The 21184-nt window shown below is 41.9% G+C and overlaps 2 protein-coding genes across 2 annotated transcripts; one reads left to right on the top strand and one right to left on the bottom strand.

Moving 5' to 3' along the window:
- The first annotated feature begins 10830 nt into the window (after window positions 1-10830).
- On the top strand, window positions 10831-20652 carry LOC109701890 (Krueppel-like factor 17). Its single transcript, XM_020178069.2, has 3 exons — window positions 10831-10893; window positions 19244-20078; window positions 20393-20652. Exons 1-3 carry the CDS (start codon window positions 10837-10839, stop codon window positions 20650-20652), a joined length of 1152 nt encoding a protein of 383 aa, XP_020033658.2. The 5' UTR covers window positions 10831-10836.
- Window positions 17358-18359, bottom strand: LOC109701888 (RNA transcription, translation and transport factor protein). Its single transcript, XM_020187333.2, has one exon. The coding sequence runs from the start codon at window positions 18275-18277 to the stop codon at window positions 17543-17545; it is 735 nt and encodes a 244-aa protein (XP_020042922.1). The 5' UTR covers window positions 18278-18359; the 3' UTR covers window positions 17358-17542.
- Window positions 20653-21184: the final 532 nt, after the last annotated feature.

The raw sequence follows: 21184 nt of genomic DNA, 5'->3' as shown, positions 1-21184 counted from the left end.
TTAAAAAAAAAATTGATAAAACAGTGTAACAGCAAGAATGACTAAATATCAGAGCAAAGGGGGACACGCATCCTTGGGCAAATTTGAGCTAAGTCCCCTACCCTACCTTTCCACCATAAATGCCCCTGATGTTATAGCACTCGTTACACCTGTTATCAGATGTGCCCTCATCCATGTCTGGGTGATGTACTATCCTTTCTTTGTTTTACTAATAAACTTTATCTCTATTTGATATGTCTTTTTTGTGTGTGTGTGTGACAATGTTATGGACTCGGCACTCAAGAGCCAAGTAAAGGCTTTTGGAGACCTCTTTCCTGGAGCCTAACCAATTCCACAATAACACAATCTTTTTCTTTTTTTTTTTTTCGGTACTGGGGCTTGAACTCAGGGCCTTCACCTTGAGCCACTTCACCAGCCCTATTTTTGTGAAGGCTTTTTTGAGATAGGGTCTCTCGAACTTTTTCCCTGGGCTGGCTTTGAACTGGATCTTCTTGATCTCTGCCTCCTCAGTAGCTAGGATTACAGGTATGAGCCATTGGCACCTGGCCAATCTTTTTTATTATTATTATTTTTTTGTCAGACTGGGTTTGAACTCAGGGCTTTGTGCTTTGCAAAGTAGGCACTCTACCACTTGAGCCACACTTCTAGTCCATTTTGCTCTGGTTATTTTGGAGATGGGGGTCCTGCAAACTATTTGCCTAGGCTGGTCTTGAACCATGATCGTCCTGATTTTAGCCTCCCAAGTAACTAGGATTACATGCATAGACCACCTGTGCCTGGTTTGTGTTTTGTTTTTGAGACAGAGTCTTGCTAACTTTGCTCAGACCAGCCTTAAACTGGTGATCCTCCTGCCTCTGCCTCCCAAGTAGCTGGAATTACAGAAGTGTGCCACCATGTCTGACTCTCTATTCTTATAAGGACATCCATTCTATTGGATTAGGGCCACCCTTATGACCTCATTTAATTTTTAATGATCTCCTTACAGGCTCTGTTTCTGAATACAGTTATATTATGGTGTAGGGTTTCAACATATGAACTGGGGAAGAAAGGGACACAATTCAGTTCGTAACAGGAAAGAAGGACAGTGGAAAGTGATAAGATTAATGGATTGTAGGTAATGATCATTGGAGGAGTAGAAGGTGTGAATTGGGAGGAGGAGATGATTGGACAGCAGGTATATGGATTTGGGATTATCAAGGTGTTGAAATGTTTGTAATGACAACATCTAGGATATAATATATCAGAAAGAATGGCTGAGTTAGGATGGCTAAAAAGACCACTGTGGGACAGGATGCCAGAGAACTGAGAAGACAAGGATTAGAAGAACTCTGTGCACACTAAATTGCACAGGAGTAGCATTGAAGAGGATGATGATGATCCAGGCTTTTGACCTTCAAGGAATGATGGAGAACAACCTAAAGTGACATAGGTGAGGGCAATTGGCAGGTCTCCACTGAGAAAAAAACCTACAGTGTAGCCAAAAGCAAGCCACAGAGGGAGGCATTTGCAATGGATAGATGCAATAAGAGCATCACAGATTGGATTCTCCAGAAGCAAATGCAGAGATGGAGTGTGAGGTGCTGGAAGTTTAGTGGAGATGAACATATGTGATAGGACTGGGAGCAGTGGGGAAAGGAAGGGTTTGAATGTAAAGGCAGCCCCCTCCCTCCAAGCCTCAGCAGGGAGGGGGGAACAAACACTGCACATCAAAGCTTTCTAAGTCAAGCCACATAGCTGGGCCTTTATATCCCACCGCCCCCTTCAGCTACCAGATGGGATTGTTGGGAAGCTGTGACCTTGGCTGAGGCAGCTTTTTGCAGATGAGAAAAATCCTGAAATAACTGGCCATCTGCTTAGTGCATTCCCTGCAGGGGGCCACTAGTTCTTCCTTGAAGGAGGTTCTGGGCGTGTGTCCCTGTGTCTGCCATAAAGACTCATACTTGTTTTTGTATATATATATTTTAAAAAATCCTACAAAGCCATATGAACTTCTGGGTTACTGAGGATAACAGTCAGTGCCTAAATCCAAATTGTTTTCACATTCCAAATAACAATATAGAGTGAGTGTCGGCAAATTATGTCCCATGGGCAGGTGCCTGTCCTTGTAAATATTTATTGGAACACCATCATTGCCCTCCAGTTTGTCTTTGTGGCTGCTTTCCAGTTTTTCTTTGTGGCTGTATTACAATGGAGGGTGGAGTAGTGGCAGAGATAATATGACTTGCAAGCCTACAACCTTTACAAAAGACATAGAACTGGAAGGAAAAAAAAAAAAAGAACTTTCCTCTTAGCATAGCTAGATGACAGAGAATTCCCAAACTTTAAGTTACCTGTAAGTAGAAAATAACACTGCAGGATCCTGCTGCAAATCTTTGTGAAGAACAAGGGCAATCCTGGCAACGATGTGTGGAAGAGGAGAGGAGGAGGCTAAGCAGGACAAAGACGGGTCCAAAGTCACAATGTGAAAGAGAAAGTCCACTGTAAGTGAAGAAGCACTGAAAAGGAATCCTGTCAATCAGAACACTGACCACAGGGAGGGATTGAAAAAGACACTGCAGGACTCAGGTGGTGTCAGGAAGGCCATGCCTCTCGGGGAACAAAGGCAAAATAGGAAGAGAGAGGTGCCCTGTAGAGGTGAGGTAATGAAGAGGCAAAGAATCCAAAGAGAAAAATGTAGAGCACACAATCCAGAACAGAATTAAAGTGTGCTCCATTGCACACACACACACACAGAGCACACACATAAAGCATACACAGCCATCCATTAAAGCAAAAGTGCTCAAACATTTTTGGGCTCAGGACTTTGTTACACTCTTAAGTTTTGAGTATCTTGAGTTGATGGAGTGGCTTAAGTGGTAAAGCACCTGCCTAGCAAGCATGAGGCCCTGAGTCAAACCCCAGTACCACAAATAAATAAATAAATAAAAATAAAGGCAACAATAATGGAGCTCAATGATAGTGTGCTTATCTAGCATGCATGAGGCCCTGGAGTCAATCCCCAGCACTACAAAAGAAAAAAAAACTCCAGGCACCAGTGGCTCACACCTGTAATCTTAGTTACTCAGCAGGCAGAAATCAGGAGGATCAGGGTTTGAAGCCAGCTGGGCAAGTAGTTCGTGAAACCCTATCTCAAAAAATAACCAACACAAAAAATGTCTGGCATAATGGATCAAGTGGTAGAGAGCCTGCCTAGAAAGCACCAGGCTCTGAGTTCAAATTCTAGAACCACCAAAACCAAACCTAAAAAAACTGAACTTCCCTACACTGACAGAAGGAGGCACCATCGAATCAAAAATTTTGGAAACCAACCTCTTTCCAGACTAAATCAACAAAAACAAAGAAAGTTGAAATCTTTTCTTTAATAGAAAATCAGAATAGTTCAGGACGAACATTTCCAAATCCTCCAAAGACAAACTGTCATGAAGTAAAGGAAACTTGTAGCACAACACACCAAATAGAATCGCCTTCAAACAAATTTTGAGGATATGAAAAATGATCTTGAAAAAGAAATATAAAAATTAAGAACAAAAATAGGGCTGGTGGAGTGACTCAAGTGGTGAGAGCACCTGCCTAGTAAGCGTGAGGCCCTGAGATCAAACCCCAGTCCCACCAAAATAAATAAATAAATAAAACAGTCTACCTTGGGAGTGATGGGGATTTAAGTCTTCAAAGGACTGAAGGTTCTGATGAGGCCTGTTTACATAATTCTCTTTGGACTATTCCAGTGCCTAAGAACAGTGCTTCCCTGACTGGACATCTCTAGATAAGGTTTATGACAGCTTTCTCTCATACGGAAAGATAAGGGAAGTTCAGATGAGGTTTCTTTCTGTATCTACTGTAGTTCAGATGTTTTCCTTTCAAGTCATCTCTTTACCAGTTTGGTGGATTGTTGTTTTGCTCAGAAGTAAAAAGTGTCAGAGAGAATGGCTGGAATGGAAGACAAGCAGAAAGAAACAGCATACATTTATTCAGAAGAATAAATGAAACAGCTGAAGAGAATTAACATTTCAAATTATAATTCAAGGAACTGGCTGTGGCCCAAATAGTAGACTGCCTGGCCTAACAAGTGCAAGGCTCTGAGTTCAAACCCCAGTTCCACCAATAAATAAATAAATTATAACGGAAGAAAAATTTCTATCCGGGTACCAGTGGCTCACACCTGTGATCTTAGCTACTCAGGAGGCAGGATCTTGGTTCAAAGCCAGCCTGGACTGGGCAATCTTGAAAAACCCTTCACAAAAATAGGGCTGGTAGAGTGGCTCAAGGTGAAGGCCCTGAGGTCAAGCCCCAGTACTTCAAAAAGAAAAAAGAAAAATTTCTGGAGAAAAAATCTAATTCTACATCTTTTTTTTTTTTTTATGGTACTTTGAGTAGAAACTTAGGAGCCAATGCATGGTTCCGCTGTTGATCTTTCTGTGACAAGAGCACAATGTCCGTATGGGAGCTCCTCTACCTGTCTGGTGTCCAGAATGAAAAAAAATGTGAATACTGCAGCTAAAAATTCATGTGAGTTCCCTAGAAACAAACCCTGCTGCCTTAAACCACTAAGATCTGGGGATTGTTACTGCAGAACTGAAGGAGGTGTCAGGGCCAGCTGTTCAGCCTTATGGTCTTTTTTTAATTCAATTAAATTTTATTTTATTTTTGCAGTACTGGGGTTTGAACTCAGGGCCTACCCTTGAGTCACTCCACCAGCTCAGGCTGGCTTCAAACTGTAATCCTCTTGATCTCTGCCTCCTGAGTAGCTAGGACGATAGGCATGAGCCACCAGCGCCCAACCCCTTCTGGTCTAGATCAATGACTGGACAACACTGATGAGCCATTTGTTTCTTCTGAGTTGTATGACTAAATACCTATGCGTAAGTATGAACACCAGTCTAAAGAGGCTAGTAAACCTTTGTTTACAAATGCATAGTCTCAGATAACACCAGCAATTGGTTGAATCTGCAGATTTGGAACCAGCAGATATGCAGAAAACCAAAGATCTGAGGAACCTGTGGATACAGGAGGGCCAGCTGAATCTCAGACCCAGTTTAATTCTCATCTCCCTCAGGCCAAGCTTAGACAAAAGGAATTAAGGGAAAGGGGAAGGTGTGGTCTTCACTTTGATTCTACCCAGAGTCTGTTCACTCTTTTTTTATTCAAGTTTGGGAGTAGAAAGGAGGTAGAAATGGACAATTAACATCTGACTTGTGTGGCTGCAGAATACAGAGCCCAGCCTCTTTTAGGATTGAAAGGAGGGGGGATGTACTGATGATGGTGATAGGCTGATGGATATGGGGCTGGAATTTTCCATTATACTGAATGGCTGGAAGGCTAATGAGCCTGCCAGCAATACTGGAAGGAAGTGTGACAAAGCCTAGTTGAAGGCAGTGATTGGAGAAAGATGAAGCCGTTTGATGTTTGTGTCCCACTGAGTTTCAGGCCATTCCAAACTAGTTACCTGCTGTGTAGGATCGCCTGCTTTCCCAAGACCTTGCATTTGTTCTGATTTGGCTTAATGGTAAACTTCCAGGTTTCAAAACGCAGGGAACCCATGCTAAAAAAAGACTTACTTAGAGAAGCAAGCCCGGGCAAAATAATTCATGATTCCCTATCTGGAAAAAACCCATCACAAAAAAGGACCGGTGGAGTGGCTCAAGATGTAGGCCCTGAGTTCGAACCCCAGTATGGCAAAAACAAAACTAAACAAAAGAACAAAATCCTTTCATTTGCAGGAAAATGTTTGGAATTAAGGGTCATCATGTTAAGTGAGATAAGCCATACTCAGAAAGACAAGAATCATGTTTTCTCATGTGGAGTCTTAAAAAAAAAAAGACATGAAAGTAGAAGGGAAAACATGGGGACCAGTTGCGAAGGGAGGTGACAAAGAGGGAAATAAGTTGAGTAAATGTGACCAAAGTGTGTTACATGCATGCATGGAAATGTAATTAAACCCATTATTTTGTACAGTTAATGGATATTAATACAATGTGTGTGTATGTGAAAGTCTGAATGTGTTTCCCCATGGGATTTCTCTCATGGTTTGTCCATTGGAGTTCTGCACTGGGTGAATGATGGGATCTGGTTTCTGTTGAGTGAACAATGAGAGAGTCTGGTTTGGTGGGTCTTTTTGTTTGTTGAGTTGCTGTGAGATCAAATCACTTAATCTGTGATCAAACCACAAATCAAATCTTTTGTGCCCATTGGGAAGAAGAGCAGTTGGTGATGTGGCTGAGTGTTTGTGGCTGTGTCTACTCTGACAAGTAATGGAGCTGCAAAACCTCAATTGGGAACCAGTGCATCTGCAGCCCTGAGCAGGACCAACCTTACATCTCATTGCTGAGTGTGGAATTATTTTTTGCCTTCCCCAGGGCATTAACAAATGAGATTATAAAGATTTAAAGGAGCTTTGTTTTGATTGGCTTACCAAGGCTAGTAAGAGCTTATGTAAATCCAATTTGATCAAAACTCACAGAAAACAAGGGAGCTAAACTTCTAATACTTTAAATGGGATAAACAAAACAAAACCTTTCTCAGAGGCTGCTGGCTTAGAGGGATTTTATACTAGAGTCCAAGTTCAAGCAAGTTTCAATCTTTGGATAAGTCAGGCTTATTTATTAATTTTGAACTAGAAGCAAATATATGCCTTTTTCTGGCTTTACCAGATATACTTCTCAGCCATTATTGCTTCTCTTATATTCTGGTCACTCTTCCTGTAACTTTTTTCTTTTCTTTATTTCTTCTTCTTCTTCTTCTTTTTTTTTTTTTTTTTTTGCAGTAGTAAAGCTGGAACTCAGGGCCTTCACCTTGAGCTACTCCATCAGCCCTATTTTTGTGATAGGGTTTTTCGAGATAGGGTCTCCTGAACTATTTGCCCGGGACTAGCTTCCAACTGTGATCCTCCTAATCTCTGCCTCCAGAGTACCTAGGATTACAGGCATAAGCCACTGATGCCCGGTTTATTGTGACTTTTACCTAAGTAACTAACCTCTATTTCTTTTCTTTTTTTTTTTAATTCTTTTTTTTTTTTTTATTCATATGTGCATACAACTAACCTCTATTTCAAAGAAAGAACTAGGAATATAGATCATGGAGAACTATTATCTTCAAGCATTTTATCAACCCAGTAGTTTATGAAAACATCTGACCCTCCACAAACATCTTTTCCTGCACCTTCTTAAAATGGCAATTATTAACAATCTTCATTAAATTGAGCCAACAATCAAGCTGTTTCATAATATATAAAAATAAGAAGCAAAGGTACTTAATATTTATCCTAGGTTTTAAAGTTAATTAAAGATCTTGGGAATTGTATTTAGCTGATGTACAAGAACCTAATTACTGCTGATTTCAAAAGTTTGTCAGAATCACACTTCAATTTAGTTGAACACAAAAGCACAATGTTTTTCTTAATCTTACTATCTTAAATTAGGTCTTTATCATTCCCATGAATGTTTTTATATTTTTATTAAATAAGCTGTATATAGCCATAAACAATATCTAGTATTATTTTACAAGTTTTACAACTTTTCCTAAATGCTGTGAATTCTTCCGCAACTTCTTTGAGCTTACATTTCTTAGCACATTTCTCTCTCTGTTTGCAGGACTGAAGGCCTTTTGTATGCTACACAAGTACTTTTTGTAGGCTATACAGGGGTTTGAACTCAGGGCCTCATTGTGGCTTAGGCAGGCACTCTACCACTTGACCCAGACCACCAGCCCTTTTTTGTGTTGGATATTTTCAAGTTAGGGTCTCATGAACTATTTGCCTGGGCAGGCTTTGAACTGTAGTTCTCCTGATTTCTGCCTCTTGAGTAGCTAGGATTGCAGACCTGAACCACAGGCAACAAACTAAGCTTACATTTTTACAATAAGTTTTTTTTGTTAACTTTTTTTTTTTTTTAAAGACACTCTTACTATATAGCCCAGAATGGCCTCTAACTTTAATCCTCCTACCTCAGCTTCTTGAGTGGTAGGATTACAGACTTGTACCACTCCCCTGAACTAAAATAAAACCTTTGATTTTCAAATGATTTTAGACTCACAGAAAGATTGCAACGGTTGCAAAGGTAGTGCCAGAAGTTACTGTTTACCTTCAGTCTGTTTTTGCTAATGTTAACAAAGCTCAGTGGCACAACATTTGGCTACCGTGCTCGAGGCCTTGAGTTCGATCTCCATTATTGCAAAATAAACAAAAAACCCCCCCAAAGCCTAAGAAATAAACATTGGTATTACATTACTAAGAGCTGGAGATGTAGCTCTGTGGTAGAAGCACTTGCCTAGCTTGTGGGAGGCCCTGGGTTCAATAATCCCCTGTGCTGAAAAAATAAACAAACCACACACACACACATATATATATATATATATATATATATGTATATATGTACTCCTTCTTCTCAGTCTGGCGGAATGACTCAAGTGGTAGAGTGCCTGCCTAGCAAGCATAAAGCCCTGAGTTCCAACCCCAGTGCTGCCAAAAAAGAAAAAAAAACTTAAATTATAAATTTTATTCAGATTTCACCAGCTTTTACACTAATGTTTCTTTTCTATTTCAGGATCCAACTCAGGATACACATTGCATTTAGCCAATTGCAGTTTTATGATTTATGATACATGACATTCTAATTCATTTGTCCTCATTAATTAAAATTCCATCATTTGACCCTACCACAATTTATTTATTATCTTATTTGGTAACTACTTAGGTTGTTTCCAGATTTCTTTTGCTATTACATGCAGTAGTGTAGTCCTTGCACTTTTGTTCACTTTTCTTTTCTTTTTTTAAAGACAGTCTCATTATGTAGCCAAGGATGGCCTCAAACTTGAACAATTTTAGGCTTACAGGAAATTTCCAGCTGTGATTCATGGCAAAGTTTAAGTTGACTCTAGCTTTCTTTTTCAGCCTCTTCTCTCCTCCCACTATCCTGTGTGGCTGTCCCACCTACCCCCAGCGTAACCTCCAGGTTCATAACTGGAGGTTTCTCTAGCTTTCTCCAGTGTTTTCTAATTCTGCCCCAAACTTTCCTGCTTCCTAGTCTTGCCTTTTCTGATCATCTTTCTCAATCTACTCCCAGCCCCAGAAATGCCATGTAGTTTGAGAGCAGAATAGGGAACCCTGTGCGGTGATGCACACCTGTCATGTCATGCCAGCACTCTGGAGGCTGAGGCAGGAGGATTGTGAGTTCCAGGCCAGTTTGGGCTACATAGTAAGTTTGAGGTCAGCCTGGCATACATAGCTAGACCCTGTCTCAAAAGAGAGAGAGAGGGAGAGAGAGTAGAAAGGGGCTAATAAAGAAAAATTGGGCTTGGCATAAAATAGATTTAAGGACCTATCTACCTCTTCATTTGACAAAGTTACTAATCATCTCCATGTGCCAGACATGACTGGTTCCCAGACACCCCCATTTGGATACCTCATAGGTAACCTCACGTCAACCTGTTCACAAATGAACCCATCACCTGTCCACATCCTGAATCTGCTCCTTTCTGGTGTTTTCTATCTTAGGGAATAGCGTCAGCCACGTCCCAGGGACTAGAGGTAGATGTCTCTCTTCCCCAGCATCAATTCAAGGCAGTGCCAAGTTCTGCCAATTCTATTACTTTAGATTCTCTCACATTGGTCCAAAGCATTAATCTATTCATCCTGCATTTATTCAATAACTTTTTTGTCCTTGAACCTGTCCTATTTGTTGAGGAAATAAAGCTAAACTAGGCCCTGTGTATCCCTCTGTCCTCATGCCACACCACTCTACCCCTTGTTTGGTTCACTGTTGGCTCCTGACTTTCCTATTTTCCTTCTAGCAAGGTCACACTCATTCTTGCCTCAGACCCGCCCATCTTCCTAGGGCAGGCTACTTTCCAACATTCACACTTCTTTCCAGCTTTGTTTTCTCCATAGATCTCCCTCCTTCCCCCAAAATTATATAAAATCCTGACTTGATGATCATCTCTTGTCTGCCTATTTAGGATAGAAATCCTTGAGAGCAAGGACTTTGTTCTGTCTTATCTACCATTGTATCTCTAATTCACAGTGTCCCACACATGGTGGGCACACAGTCTACACTGTGAAATACACTGTGAATGGTTGCACATGTCTGTAATCCCAGCATTCATTCTGGAGGCCAAGGCTGGAGGATCACAAGTTTGAGACCAGTGAGGACAAACTTAGCAGACCCTATCTCCAAGACAAAATACAAAAGGTCTGGGAGGCGTGGCTCAAGCGCTAGAGCAGTGTCCTGAGGCCCTGGGCTCAATTCCCAGTGCCGCTTGTAGAACAGGCAGTGGAATGGAAGGCCCAAGCTTTGGTTTGTATATGCAAGGGACAGTTGTGCCCAGCCTTAGCAGAACCTCCAAAGGCTTATGGCAAGAACAGGTCTGGTGGTGTAGTGGTGTCCCTCTGCACCTGTCCTGCCACTCTCTCTAGCCTTTCTCCACTTGCAGGTCAAGGAGGCCTGGCTGGAGTCTCAGATCTGGGGGTCCCCAGCTCCCACCTGGGTCAAAGAGAGTTGCTCAGCCTTAAAATTGGTGGATGTAAGTAGGGTGGGGCGCACATAATGACTTTAAGAAGTGATAAAGGTCTGAGGTCCCCTGACAGTGTGACCCTGTGGACCTTGATGGCTGTGGAGGAGGAGCGGTGGCAGCAGGAGCGGGGCAGGTGGAAGACTGGAAGACTGATGGGTGGGGCAGGTGGGTGCGGCCTTGACTCCGCCCCCCGCGCGGTGGGTAAGTAGAAGCTCAACGCAGTGATTGTGGCGTGCTCCTGCCTGCGACGCTGCTGCGGCAACGGGCCTTCCCTATGCTCTCCAGTGGATCTGAATCGCCATTATTCCGAAGTGCAGCTGGCCTGAGGCTGCCATGGAACAGGGAGCTGAGGAGCTGAGGCAGTGGCCCACAGCGCACCAGCCCGCCCTGGTAAGTAGGGTGTTAGTCCCAGGGTGGCTGCAGGGTGATGGTGGTGGTGGTGGTGGTGGTGGTGGAGGATGGGCAGGTGGAGGGAAGCAGAAATGGGTGGGAAGGAGCACAAGCCGGACGTCGTTTAATAAATGACAAAAAGTGTCATTTGTTAAATTAATACTCACTGAGCATCAGAACCTGTTTTCGGGGGCTGTGAGGTAGAAGAGTCCCTTGCAGCTTCTCGGACAAGGGCGTGTATACCCTGGGAAGCAAAGACAAAGTTAAGAAGTCAGCAAGGAGAAGACAGGAGGGAAAACGTATTGGAAGGGCCGGTGGAGGGACTGAAGAGGTAAAAGAACCTGCCTAGCAAGTGTGAGGCAGTACCTACCACAAAACAAGAACGGAAACAAAAAACTTATGAGAGTCCTTTGCTCCAGTAGATCAATTAACCCCTCTAATTGCAATTGTGGGTTTGCCTTAAGATGTTATACTCCCTCATTTTATAACTTGATTATTTATTATTTATTTTTGTGGTGCTGGGGAATCAAACCCAGGGCCTCACACATGCCAGGCAAGCACTCTACCACTGAGGTACACCCCAGCCCCATATCACTTTATTAATAAGTTGGAAGTGTACAAGTTGCCTTGAAGAAATACAAGCAGCTGAAGGAACAAATGGCAGAGATGTTTGATCTGATTCAGGGAGGTCAGAAGACAGGTGAGGGTTTGGTCTGGGTAGTTGAAGGGTCTTCAGGTCCTGAGACCAGAGGCAGTGTGATTTTGCTTTGGGGGAACTTTAAGATCCTCCAAACTGACTGTGACCAAGGTCAAGAGAAAGAGATGGAAGAGTAGCCCAAAGGGAGGGGAGACAAGGAGCATGAGGTCCCTGGATGGAGTTGGCTATTCCAAGAGCAATAGGAAGCCTTGATGAGTTTAAGCATGATCTGTCACAATTAGATTTGCCCTGGAGATGATGGGGGTTGACTTTAAAGCTATAGTTAGAAAGCTATTATGGTAATCCAGGTGAGAATTAAAATGGCAGCTTAACTAAAGAAAAGGGACTGGGGAAGGAGAAACTGACAGATTCTGGAAATTTTTTGGAAGTAGAAACACAAGACTTGGTAATTATATTTGCCCATATCTGAGAGTTCTGCATCTGTAGATTCAACCAATTGAGGATCAAAAGTATTCAGAAAAAATTGTGTCTGTATTGAACATGTATAAATTTTTCTTGTCGTATTCCCTAAAGAATATAGTATAATAACTATTTATCTAGCATTACATTGTATTTATGTATTATTAGTAATGTAAAGATGATATAAAGTGTACAGGGGAATGTGCAGGTTATATGAAAATACTATGTCATTTACTACAAGGAACTTGAATGTCTGTGGATAGAAGTCTTGGAACCAATCCCCTGTGGATACTGAAAGACAACTGTACTTGGATCTAGGTGGTGAAGGAGGCATCCAGGATAATTTAACATATTTCCCACTTGCACAATTGTGTGAAAATAGTGGTGACAGTTTCTGGGAGAGCAAAGGACAAGAAAGTAGGGTTAATAAGGCTTTGGGTGACTGATAAGGGGTGATGAGCAATGATGCACCTGAGTTTTGGACACAGACCATTTGAAGTACCTATGAGCTGTCCAAATGGACCTGAATAGTAAGCAGTTGAGAAACTCAAGAAGGATCTTCCCCGGAGCTATAGATTTAAGAACAAATGGAATATAAGTAGAAATGGATCCATTGACATGGGAGAGAATCCCCAGGGAACTCGGAGTAAGAGAAAGTTGAGAGAGACTGGAGGAAGGGATCGAACAAAGCCAGGAAAGTGCCCTGTGTTAGGGAGGCCAAAGGAAGGACACATTTTAAGGAGAGTGTGACCAGTAGTCTCAAACTTTCCTGAGAGTACAAGCAAGGTCTGAGAAGTAGAAGTGTTGCTTGGGCTTATTTATGTGGCGGTCAGTGACTTTTACGAAAGATGGTTCTGTGGAGAGATGGGGACCAGTGCAAATTGGGGGAATAAGGGGAGGTAGTAGTAAAGGTTTAGACAACTTAAGGATTGCCTATGAAAGATTGGAAAGCAAGAGGGCCTGAGAGGGAGGAAAAAGGCTGAGTACCCTGAAAAGAATACCCACCCATGCCAGATGCTGGTGGCTCATGCCTGTAATCCTAGCTATTCAGGAGGCAGAGATCAGGAGGATAGTGGGTTGAAGTCAGCCCGGGGAAAATAGTGTGTGAGACCCTATCTTGAAAAAAGCCATCGCAAAAGGTGGGGGGCGGTGGGACAAGGTATAGGCCTTGAGGTCAAGCCCTAGTATCAAAAAAAAAAAAATACCCACTTAATAATTTTTACATGGTATTGATTGTGTGTCTACTTTATAGTGGTTGCTGAGCAAACAATTATGAATAAAACAGACCGACTCTCTCCAAGTCTTCTAGGGTTTTTAAAAAAGAACATTTTCAGGACAAGGGGCATGATTCAACTGGGTAGAACACCTGCTTATCAATTGTGAGAACTGAGTCAAACCCCAGTATTACCAAAACTGCCAAAAACCAAACAAAAACATTTTCCTCTACAGACAAAACATTATCAAACCTGTCAATTAATGAAAACTTCTTTATCGCCTTAGATCCAATCCTTATTCAAAGTCCTCTAGTTGTCCCTAAAATGTCCTTTACAGATATCTGCCCAAACCAGGATCCAATTTTAAGAAAAACACATGGCACCTGGTATTATTTTTCTTGAGCCTTCTAGAAATGACACACTTTCTTTCTTTTTTTTTTAGAGTTGACATTTGGTTTTTCGTCATCCTCACTATCATCCTGGATTTATCAGATTGTTTTCTCATGGTATCACTTAGCTTGGTATTCATCTCTTGTATTACCTCTAAATTAGAGTTAGATTTTTAAGTGTTTGTTAGAATTCACCAGCAAAGCCATCAAGTCTAGGGCTTCCTTGTTTGGGGAACTTCTGATTACTGTTTCAATCTCTTTAGTCATCCATTCAGATTTCTATTTCTTTGTGATATAATTTTTTTTTTTTTTTGGTGGTATGGGGTTTGAACTCAGGACCTCATGCTTTCTAGGCAGGTGCTCTACCACATGAGCCATTCTACCAGCCCTATTTTGTGTTGACTTTTTCCCCCTGAGATAGGGTCTCTTGAACTATTTGCCTGGGGCTGGCTTTGAATCAAGATCCTCCTTATCTCTGCTAGGATTACAGGTGTGAGCCACCAGCACTTGACTTTGTGATTTAAACTTGATAGGTTTTGTGTTTCTAGGAATTTGTCCATTTCATCCATGTTATCCTATTGGTATACAATTGCTCCACTTGTATTACAATCCTTTTTATTTTCTGTAGAACTGGTAATACGCTTCACTTTCATTTCTCATCTTAGTATTTTGAGTCTTTTGTTTCTCTTTATTCAGTCTAGCTAAAGGTTTGGTAATTTTGTTCATTCTTAAGAACCCACTTTTATATTAATTGATTTTCTTCTAGTCCCTACATTCTGCTAGTTTTTGGGTTTATTCTGTTTAATTCCTTAAGGTATAAAGTTAAGTTGTTGATCTGAGATCTTGTTAAATACATTTATATCTATACTTCCCCCATATCACTACTTTTGCTGTATCCTATAAAGTTTAATGTATTTTCATTTTCATTTATCTCTTAAGTACTTTTTAAATTTTCCCTATGATTTCTTGTTTGACTCATTGTCTATTGAACGGTGTTCATTTCCATAAACTTAGGAATTTTCTAGTTATTGGTCTCTAACTTCATCTGGTTGTGGTCAGACAGCACACTTGGTGTCATATGTTTTTTGTTTTATTTTTATTTTTGGTTGGACTGGGACTTGAACTCAGGGCTTCACGCTTGCAAAGCAGGTGCTCTACTGCTTGAGCCACACCTCCAGTCCATTTTGCTCTGGTTATTTTGGAGATGGGGGTCTCAAGAACTATCTATGCTGGGTGGCCTGGAACAGTCATCCTCCTGATCTTAGCCTCCCAAGTAGCTAGGATTACATTAGATATGCCTGACTCTTCTATTTTTAAAAAGGTCTATCAAGAATGGGCCTGTGAACTATCATATGAGCTATATTGGAGACTGCCTCATTTGCACGTGAGAAGAATGTGTATTCTGTTTTGGTAGAATGTTCTATATATCTGTTAGATCTGATTTGTTTATTTTGTCATTCATTTCTTTTTTTTTTTCTTATCTTCTGACTGATTGTTGTTTATGGTTGTTTTGTCTTGCTGTATTGAACTCTACTAGTATTTAATGTCCTTTGTTTCTTGTAATCTTTTTTGATTTAGAGCCTTTTGTCTGTTAGATAACCACTTTTATTTTTGCATGGAATGTTTTTTTCTATCCTTTCACTTAAATCCTACTTGTGTCTTTGGTCTTTGCGTCCAAGAGTCTCTTGTAGATAGCATGCAGTTGTATCACATTTAGAAAATCCTTTCTGGCTGGGTGCTGGTGGCTCACAACTGTAATTCTAACTACTCAGGAGGCAGAGATCAGGAGGATCGCAGTTCAAAGCCAGCCCAGGCAAATAGTTCTTGAGACCTTACCTTGAAAATATCCAACACATGCATATACAACATTGGGCTGGCTGAGTAGCTCAAGTGGCAGAGTGCCTGCCTAGCAAGTGTGAAGCCCTGAGTTCAAACCCCAGTATTGCAAATAAGTAAACAAATGAAAATAAATCCTTTCTGCCAATCTGTCTTTTGATTGGAGTGTATAATCCACTTATGTTTAAAGTATTTACTGACAAGGAGGGATTTAGTTCTGCCATTTTGTCCCTCACTTCCACCATTATGTCCTTTTTGTTTAGTTGATTTGTGTTTTATAGTGAAGTTTTATTTGTCGTGGTGCTGGGGGTCAAACCCAGGGACTTGCACATGCCAGGCAAGAGTTCTGCCACTGAGCTACATCCCCAGCCCAGTAGTGAAACTTATAAATTCTCTTCTCATTTCCTTTTGTACATATTCTATAACTATTTTCTTTGTGGTTACCACAGGGATTCCATTTTACATCCTGAAGTTATAACACTAATTTGAATTTATATCAGCTAAATTTGAATAGCACACATACATTTTTATAGTATTATACTTTATGGCATTACATTTTTATGCATTGTATGCTCAAAAATATAGGTTTTTATAATCTTTATGCATTAGCCTCTTAAATTATGTAGAAAACAAAAAGTGGAATTAAAAATCAAAGTTACAGTAATACTAGCTTTTAAAATTGTGGCTTCAAGCTACTTTCTAGGGTCTTTTCATTTCAACCTAAAGTGCTCCATTAGCATTTCTTATAAGGCAGGTCAAGTCCTATATTCAAGCCACTGATTCTTCTGCCAACTCAAATCTCAATTTAGTCAGGAGCCGTGACTCACGCTTGTAATCCTAGCTACTTGAGAAGCTGAGATAGGGAGGACTGTGGTTCAAGGCCAACACCAGAAGATAGTTCTGAGACCCCCATCTCCAAAATAATGAGAGTAAAATGGACTGTAGGTGTGGCTTAAGTGGTAGAGTGCCTGCTTTGCAAGCTCAAAGCCCTGAGTTCAAACCCCAGTCTCACTGGAAAAAAAAAATTCTCTCTAGTCAATTTTTGTTTGTTAGAGCAGGGTCTCATAAACCCTGTTTGTAACCAGGCTGGCCTGGAACCTGTAATCTTCCTGACTCCACCTCCCAAGTACATTGCCACACTTAGGTTCAGTTATTTATTTATTTATTTACTTATTAGTTATAGTCTTCTGTTCCAGAATTTTTTTGGGGTTCCTTTTTTTTTTTTTCCTTTTTCTCTTTCACCAGGACTTGGAGCAGCTAGGCATTCACGCTACCAATGAACTATACTTTCAGCCCTACTTTTCTGATTTTTATACTAGGACCATCCTCACTTCTCACAATTTTAATTTATTTTAAATAATTTTATTATGAAAAATAACACACAAGTAGGAAAGTGAATGCAATTCACACCTTAACAAATTATTACAAAATGAATGTTATGAAACTGCTCCTCAGGTCAAAAAATAGGACATTGCCAGGATCACACAAGCTCCTCCAAAGGTTTTCCCTTTAGCTTTGCCCCTTCCACCCATTGTTTATTTATTTACTTTTCAGTACTGGGGTTTGAACTCAGGGCCTCACACTTGCTAGACAAGCACTCCTACCACTTGCAACCCCACCAGCCCTCTTCCACCCTGTGCATGCTCAGACCATGCTGTACCACTGAACTTCCCAGCCCCTAACGTCAACTCTTTGGACATAGTTTCTTTGAATTGGTGTTCTTGCCCTGTGACATTCCTATGATGTCATAGAACTTGTAATTGATTTGAGCTGTTTTTACATTTCTCTTAGTGTAAATTTTTTTTTCTGGTAAACTTTTTCTCTGGGAAATTGCAATCTTCAATTTCTGTTTTGCTGTTTTAGTATCTGTGTTGTTTTTTGGGTTTTTCTTTTTTTCTTTTTTTTTTTTTTTTTTTTCCACTTTCCCAAACTTTATTAAAAGAAAACAGCAGTTGTGGTTAAATCTCTAGAACACAGTCAATTTCCTGGGATTCCTCCCTTGAAAATGTGACATTTGATTTCCAAACACATGCCTGAAGGGTACATGGTTCCTGTTTACACTAAGTAGGTAAGAAGTTGACATCCTGCAGCGCTCATCTTCCAACTTTCCCTAGTCTGTGGTCTGTCTTTGGATCAGCAATAATGGCCTGAACAGCTACTATGGCTTCATTAATTTTTGTCTGTAGCTCTCTAAGCTCTTCTATATGCAGCAATCGCAGAATTTGGGCAGCTTCATTAAGAACTGCATCTCCTGTGTCAAAACCAAGAATATGCTTGTCTAAAGCAACAGGCAAGCCCTCTTTTGTTTGATTTGCTTTAGCAACTGCATCCTGTGTTAGGCGCTCCTGAACCAAAATGCGAATTGCCTTTAGCATTACCAGGTAATCATCATGACGCTGAATCTGAAGAAGGTTAGCCAAAGCCATTACACCAGCCTTAAAATCAGGATTATTTACATCCAAATTGATCAATGGTTCTGCATTTTTAGTTGAATTGTCAGTACTTTTTGCATTATCAGGTACTAAGTCCTTGTATTTTTCAGCATTATCTCCATATTCAAGTCTAACCGCTAAACCAAGAAGCCAGTCAATCGCTTCTTGTCGATCCTGAATCTTGAAAGGACAGTTCACATCTCTGAGATACTTTTCAAAGAACTTGGGCCAGTCACTGCTGTGGATGTTTCTTAAGTTACCTCTGTCTTCAATTTTGTAGTGTCTGATTTTCTGGTCTTCAAGCCAAACAATAAAGTTTCTAAATTCTGTTTCATCTTTGCAGTTGAAGCCGGCAGGGTTGTGGTAGTCTAGAGCCGTCAGCTTGCGTCGGAACATGATTCCCGCTTCTCGCTGGGGTCCCCCGGGCCTCGGCCGGGAGAGGAGAAGCGAGGTGGAGCAGGAGGCGCAGGCACCGGCGACGCGGTTCTCACTATGTAGCCCAGACTAGCCTCGAAGTCATGATCTTCTTGCCTCAGCCTCCTAAGTGCTGGGATTACAGCCATACACCACTACACACAGTTCAGTATCTTTTATGACTACTGTAACTTATCATATTTGAATAGATGGGTCTTTTCTGGACCATCCCAACGAAGGAGTGGATGGGAGGTACAGGGTAACCATCCCAGCTTCTTAGCTCAAGAGCTCCCTTTTCTATTGCTATAATAATATACAGGTTTTAAAGATAGGATTTTTGGATACTATTCTATTTCAAAAGCTTCCACCACCAATGTCTTTCCTAACCTACCTACCAGTCACAGTCTGGAATGTTCTTTCACCCACACACTCAATGAGTAATTTGGAATTTGAATATTTTCTTGAAGTTTTGCTGAGGGTGTAGGTTATGGACTATTTTATTTTCTCTCTGTTGCTTTGTATGAAAGTGGCATGAATTACATCTTGGATTCCATTATGCTCCTGTCCACCAGACCTGTATCTCAGAAAGCCCAAGCCTCGGAGCTGTCTGCAGGCAAGATAATTCAGACCAGAGGTTATGGAAGCCTGGATTAGTATGGGGTCTGAGGATAGGAAGGAGATCTAGAAATGGAGTTAGGAGCCAGGTGCTGGCGGCTCATGCCTGTAATTCTAGCTACTCTGGAGACAGATCAGGAGGATCGTGATTTAAAGCCAGCGTGGGTGAGTAGTTTGTGAGACCCCATCTCCCAAATAATAAACACAAAAGGCCTGGTTAAGTGGCTCAAGTGGTAGAGCACCTGCCTAGCAAGCACGAGGCTCCGAGTTCAAACCCTGTTATAGGAAGGAAATAAATAAGAGTTAGGGTAAATTTCTCTTTCTCTTTCCTAGGATAATGAGAAGTCAATGTCCATCTTGGATATGTCTCTGACTTCTGGAAACAGTGGAGTGCACACTTCTTGGAACCATGGTCCACCAGGCATTCAATGCTATCCTCAAGGCACAGAGATGTTGAGGACCAGTTTTGTCTCTGCTGATGCATCCAAGCAGAACGTGGGTGAGGCAGGGTCACAGTTCAGTATGTCACTACCTGAGCATGGTGTGCACTACTGTCCCCAAGCCACTCCCATTTCTTCCCAGATATATCAGCAGGGAGTATCTCCCTCCCAGCCTGGGTCCCAGGTGATGCCCTTAGGAGAAGCCTGTATTCCAGTAGTGGTCATGACCTTCAGTGAGAATCCAAGGATGCCTTCCAGTGGGCCACCAGTCTCAGCTTCCAATGAGACGTTAATGATGTCCCACTCCAGTGCCCCAACAATGCCATTTTCTGGTCCCCCAACAGTGCCTTCCACCAGAGCTTCAACATTTAAAACGTTATTGACACCAACCATGTCTTCCTGTGAGGCCCAGTCTGTGCTCCCATCAGTGGCTCAGTTGTTGCCCCCCAGAGATTCCTATGGCCTTGAGATGCCCTCAGCTGGGTCTCAATCATTGCTGAGTTTAGAAACACAGAACTCTCTTGTGAATCAGTCAAACTCCCAGGAAGGCCCTTTTCTACCTGAGCAGCCCATACCTGCTCCACAGAGAGCAGAAAACTCCAGGGCCCGGGAAAGGGCACCCAGGAGACAATCCTCAGCGTCGAGGCCTTACCTCTGCGTGTATAATAACTGTGGAAAGGCGTACACCAAGCGCTCCCACCTCGTGAGTCACCAGCGAAAACACACAGGTAAATGAGGTGTCAGCTGGGGAGGGGCTAGAGATGTCTCTGGACTTTTGCTCTGTGCTGGACTACGGATTTGTAATTGGGATTATTAGCCTTTCATCTTCCAAGCCCTATTGGTCACACCAACTTCCATCCAGAATGACTGTGCCAGTATGATAGGGAAGGGCAGGCACTATTGTGGGTATCACCCTCTCCCTAGTTCTTATAGCTTCCCGTTTGATTCCTCAACCCCAAATCCTCTGCCTTAAAGTCAGAGTCCTTCCATCCCACCTTTGGCCTATTCTATTTAATCTCATCTCTCCCTTGTCACTTGTCAGGGGAGAAGCCCTATAGATGCAGTTGGGAAGGCTGCACTTGGTCTTTCTTCCGTTCCGATGAGCTTGGACGACATATGCGGATACACACCAGGTATCGACCTCATAGGTGTGATCAGTGCGGCCGCCAGTTCATGAGATCTGACCATCTCAAGCAACACCAGAAGATTCATCAGCGGATGCCAGGAGCCGCAGAGCCAGGATCTGCACAGCCTGGAACCAACAGTGGACAGGTGGACGGTGCTTGTGCTCCTAACCTTTAGCTGTGTTTCCTCCGCTCATTTTGACTTCTCTACCTAGATCCTGCCTCTCTCTGACCAGTTCATTTCTTTGGTAGGTGTTGGTGTAGATGGAGCCAGAGGAAGACTAGGAGGCGGTGCTGAAGCTCAGTTGAAGGTTTGGACTCCATGAGGGATTCCACAAAACCCTCAGAAACCGTCTTGGATGTCCCCACAACCTGGGGCCACCCACATGTTTATGCCATTAGCCAGATGGAAAGATGGTGCACAGAGATGGAGAGCTTTATTAAAAAGCTCTTTATCTCATGTCACTCCCCAGCTTAGCCCTGTATGTAAAATCCAAGTTCATCTTGATCTTCGATAGTTTCCAGAGCCCAACTACATTCCAATCTTGAACTTACCACTCACTAACCAGTGACTGTGGGGAAGGTCTGTGAACACTGCCAATTTCATCTTCCAGAAAATACTGAACTCTCTGAGACTGACCATCCACATGTCCAGAGTTTGTTTCCTTCCATCAGACTTAGATGGAATGCCTCACTACAGGACGTGAGAA

The sequence above is a fragment of the Castor canadensis genome, chromosome 7, assembly GCF_047511655.1.
Source record: "Castor canadensis chromosome 7, mCasCan1.hap1v2, whole genome shotgun sequence".
Taxonomy (NCBI): domain Eukaryota; kingdom Metazoa; phylum Chordata; class Mammalia; order Rodentia; family Castoridae; genus Castor; species Castor canadensis.
The sequence above is the reverse complement of the archived record's forward strand: the minus strand, read 5'-3'. Positions and strand labels throughout refer to the sequence as shown.

Excerpts from the sequence above, each read along its gene's own strand:
- LOC109701890 (XM_020178069.2), top strand. The coding sequence starts at position 10,837 with ATGGAACAGGGAGCTGAGGAGCTGAGGCAGTGGCCCACAGCGCACCAG. Across the intron at positions 10,894-19,243 it reads CAGCGCACCAGCCCGCCCTG|GATAATGAGAAGTCAATGTC; the intron begins GTAAGTAGGGTG and ends TCTCTTTCCTAG. Across the intron at positions 20,079-20,392 it reads TCACCAGCGAAAACACACAG|GGGAGAAGCCCTATAGATGC; the intron begins GTAAATGAGGTG and ends GTCACTTGTCAG.
- LOC109701888 (XM_020187333.2), bottom strand. The coding sequence starts at position 18,277 with ATGTTCCGACGCAAGCTGACGGCTCTAGACTACCACAACCCTGCCGGC.